This window comes from Entelurus aequoreus, linkage group LG03 (genome assembly GCF_033978785.1).
Source record: "Entelurus aequoreus isolate RoL-2023_Sb linkage group LG03, RoL_Eaeq_v1.1, whole genome shotgun sequence".
Classification (NCBI taxonomy): domain Eukaryota; kingdom Metazoa; phylum Chordata; class Actinopteri; order Syngnathiformes; family Syngnathidae; genus Entelurus; species Entelurus aequoreus.
This window is the reverse complement of record NC_084733.1, coordinates 79,294,291-79,298,203: the sequence shown is the minus strand read 5'-3', so window position 1 is coordinate 79,298,203 and position 3,913 is coordinate 79,294,291. Positions and strand designations below refer to the sequence as shown.

The window sequence follows — 3,913 nt, the reverse complement described above, 5'->3', positions numbered from 1 at the left end:
GGACCCGAACAGGAACTGGGATGCAGGATTTGGTGGTCGGTATAAAAGCAAAGACAAACGTGGAATAAGTTCTGCGCTGCAACGTATTCAGTGATGTTTTTGCACGTCAATGCAGGACCCGGGGCCAGCAGGAACCCGTGCTCGGACTCCTATCACGGCCCCTCGGCCCACTCTGAGATTGAGGTGAAGAACGTGGTGAACCTGATCAAGAGCCATGGAAACTTCAAGGCCTTCATCTCCGTGCACGCCTACTCCCAGCTGCTCATGTACCCTTACGGCTACTCGTGCAGCCACGTGCCTCATTACAGCGAGCTGGTAAGACCCCCTCAAGGAACGGTCCAGAAGTTTGTTTTTATTCTGCTGCCATTTAATGAGGTCTGCCACTCATTTAAAGTGGCCCGCCACATCCTTTAATCTTGCATGCCGTATAATTTAATGTGTCTGCCACTGTGGTCTGCTACATCATTTATTGTGGTCTTCCACATAATTTATTGTGGTCTGCCACGTCATTTAATGAGGTCTGCGACATCATTCAACGTGGTCTGCCACGTCATTTAATGTAATGAGGTCTGCCACATCATTCAACGTGGTCTGCCACATCATTTAATGTAATAAGGTCTGCCACATCATTTAATGTAATAAGGTCTGCCACATCATTGAATGTGGTCTGTCACATATTTAAATTTAAAGTGGCCCATCACGTCATTTGTCATGGTCTCTCAAGCCATTTAATGTGGCCTGCCATGTATTTCAATGCGGCCCTTAATTTATTTCAATGTGGTCTGCCACATCATTTAATGCGGTCCGCCACATTGTGTAATTTTGCCCGTCACGTCATTTAAGTGTGGTCCATTACGTCGTTTAAAGTGGTCCATCGTGTTGTTTAACGTGGTACGTTACGACTTTAACGTGGTCCGTCACGTCATTTACGTGGTCAGTCACGCCATTTAATGTGGTCGGTTACGTAATTTAAAGTGGTCCCTCACGTCATTTAACGTGGTCCGTCACGTCATTTAATGTGGTCGGTTACGTCATTTAAAGTGGTCCGTCACGTCATTTACGTGGTCAGTCACGCCATTTAATGTGGTCGGTTACGTCATTTAAAGTGGTCCGTCACGTCATTTAATGTGGTCCGTTACATCATTTATTGTGGTCGGTCACGTCATTTAACGTGGTCTGTTACGTCATTTAAAGTGGTCCGTTACGTCATTTAAGGTGGTCGGTCACGTGGTTTAATGTGGTCGGTCACGTCATTTAATGTGGTCCTCACTTCATTTAATATGGTCCGCCACGTCATTTAATGTGGTCCGTTACATCATTTATTGTGGTCGGTCACGTCATTTAACGTGGTCTGTTACGTCATTTAAAGTGGTCCATTACGTCATTTAAGGTGGTCGGTCACATGGTTTAATGTGGTCCGCCACGTCATTTAATGTGGTCCGTTACGTCATTTAAAGTGGTCCCTCACGTCATTTAACGTTGTCCGTCACGTCATTTAACGTGGTCCGTTACGTCATTTAATGTGGTCCGTCACGTCATTAAATGTGGTCCGTCACGTCATTTAATGTGGTTGGTTACGTCATTTAAAGTGGTCCGTCATGTCATTTACCGTGGTCCGTCACGTCATTTAATGTGGTTGGTTACGTCATTTAAAGTGGTCGGTCACGTCATTTAATGTGGTCGGTCACGTCATTTAATGTGGTCCGTTACGTCATTTAATGTGGTCCGTCACGTCATTAAATGTGGTCCGTCACGTCATTTAATGTGGTTGGTTACGTCATTTAAAGTGGTCCGTCACGTCATTTAACGTGGTCCGTCACGTCATTTAAAGTGGTTGGTTACGTCATTTAAAGTGGTCCGTTACGTCATTTAATGTGGTCCGTCACGTCATTAAATGTGGTCTGTCACGTCATTTAATGTGGTCCGTTACGTCATTTAATGTGGTCCGTCACGTCATTAAATGTGGTCCGTCACGTCATTTAATGTGGTTGGTTACGTCATTTAAAGTGGTCCGTTACGTCATTTAATGTGGTCCGTCACGTCATTTAATGTGGTCCGTCACGTCATTTAATGTGGTCCGTTACGTCATCTAAAGTGGTTGGTTATGTCATTTAAAGTGGTCCGTTACGTCATTTAATGTGGTCCGTCACGTCATTAAATGTGGTCCGTCACGTCATTTAATGTGGTCCGTTACGTCATTTAATGTGGTCCATCACGTCATTAAATGTGGTCCGTCACGTCATTTAATGTGGTTGGTTACGTCATTTAAAGTGGTCCGTCACGTCATTTAATGTGGTTGGTCACGTCATTTAATGTGGTCCGTCACGTCATTAAATGTGGTCCATCACGTCATTTAATGTGGTTGGTTACGTCATTTAAAGTGGTCCGTCATGTCATTTAACGTGGTCCGTCACGTCATTTAATGTGGTTGGTTACGTCATTTAAAGTGGTCCGTTACGTCATTTAATGTGGTCCGTCATGTCATTAAATGTGGTCCGTCACGTCATTTAAAGTGGTCCGTTACGTCATTTAATGTGGTCCGTCACGTCATTAAACGTGGTCCGTCACGTCATTTAATGTGGTTGGTTACGTCATTTAAAGTGGTCCGTCACGTCATTTAACGTAGTCCGTCACGTCATTTAATGTGGTCCCTCACGTCATTTAAAGTGGTCCGTCACGTCATTTAATGTGGTCCGTTACATCATTTATTGTGGTCGGTTACGTCATTTAAAGTGGTCCGTCACGTCATTTAATGTGGTCCGTTACATCATTTATTGTGGTCGATCACGTCATTTAATGTGGTCCGTTAAGTCATGTAAGGTGGTCGGTCACATGGTTTTTACGTGGTCGGTCACGTCATTTAATGTGGTCCGTTATGTCATTTAATATGGTCCGCCACGTCTTTCAATGTGGTCCGTTACGTCATTTAATATGGTCCGCCACGTCTTTCAATGTGGTCCGTTACGTCATTTAACGTGGTCCGTTACGTCATTTATTGTGGTCCGTCTCGTCATTTAATGTGGCCGGTCACGTCATTTAACGTGGTCGGTCACTTCGTTTTACATGGCACGCTATGCCATTCAAAGTCTCTGCCACATTTATTGGACCGTCACAGGATTTCATTTAAAGTGGCCCACCAAACCCTTTAACGTGGTCCCTCAAGTCATTTAATTTGGCCCGCCATGTCCTTCAAAGTGGTCCGCCACATAATGCAATGTGGTCCGTCACGTGGCTTAAAGTAGCCTCCCATGTCATTCAGTTGGTCTGTCACTTCCTTTAATGTGGTCCATACCACATCAATTATGTGGCCCTCCGAGGGCAGCCATAATTGCAAAGTGTCCCTCAATAAAAACGAGTTTGACACCCCAGCTTTAGAGGATATTATAGATCTATTAAAGAAAAGGTTTTAGACCACTTCCGTCCGGGAGAATTGATCCTGTCCCCGTGGTTCTCTGCAGGACTCCCTGGGCAGAGCCGCAGTGCAGAAACTGTCTTCTCTTCACGGCACCAGGTACAAGGTTGGAAGCATCTGTAGAATCATCTGTAAGTGCATTCCTTCAGCTTCATTGTCGTCCTCCGGACCGCTAGTACTGATACAAAACCCGCCCTTAGACCAAGCCAGTGGCGGCAGCATCGACTGGTCCTACAACCTGGGCATCAAGTACTCCTTCGCCTTCGAGCTGAGGGACACCGGTCGCTATGGTTTCATCCTGCCGGCCAATCAGATCATCCCCACCGCCTCCGAGACCTGGCTGGCCCTCAAGCACATCATGGAGTACGTCCGCGACCATCCTTACTGACGCCGACACCCAACATGTCCAACTGGATGACGTTTTATTGTGGGAATGTGGGCCCTTTCGGCTTTCATTGTTCAACACATTTATCTAGTAATAAAACATACACATTTTACATG

At 45.5% G+C, this 3,913-nt stretch overlaps 1 protein-coding gene across 1 annotated transcript in view; it reads left to right on the top strand.

The window, feature by feature from the left end:
* Positions 1-3,913, top strand: part of cpa4 (carboxypeptidase A4) — a 17,596-nt gene extending 13,683 nt beyond the window's left edge. The window contains exons 8-11 of the mRNA XM_062040694.1: positions 1-35; positions 116-315; positions 3,459-3,543; positions 3,613-3,913. The exon at positions 1-35 is cut by the window's left edge and continues 56 nt beyond it. Of these exons, the coding sequence (XP_061896678.1) occupies positions 1-35; positions 116-315; positions 3,459-3,543; positions 3,613-3,800 (508 nt within the window). The 3' untranslated portion in view covers positions 3,801-3,913. The remainder of the gene's footprint in view (positions 36-115; positions 316-3,458; positions 3,544-3,612) is intronic.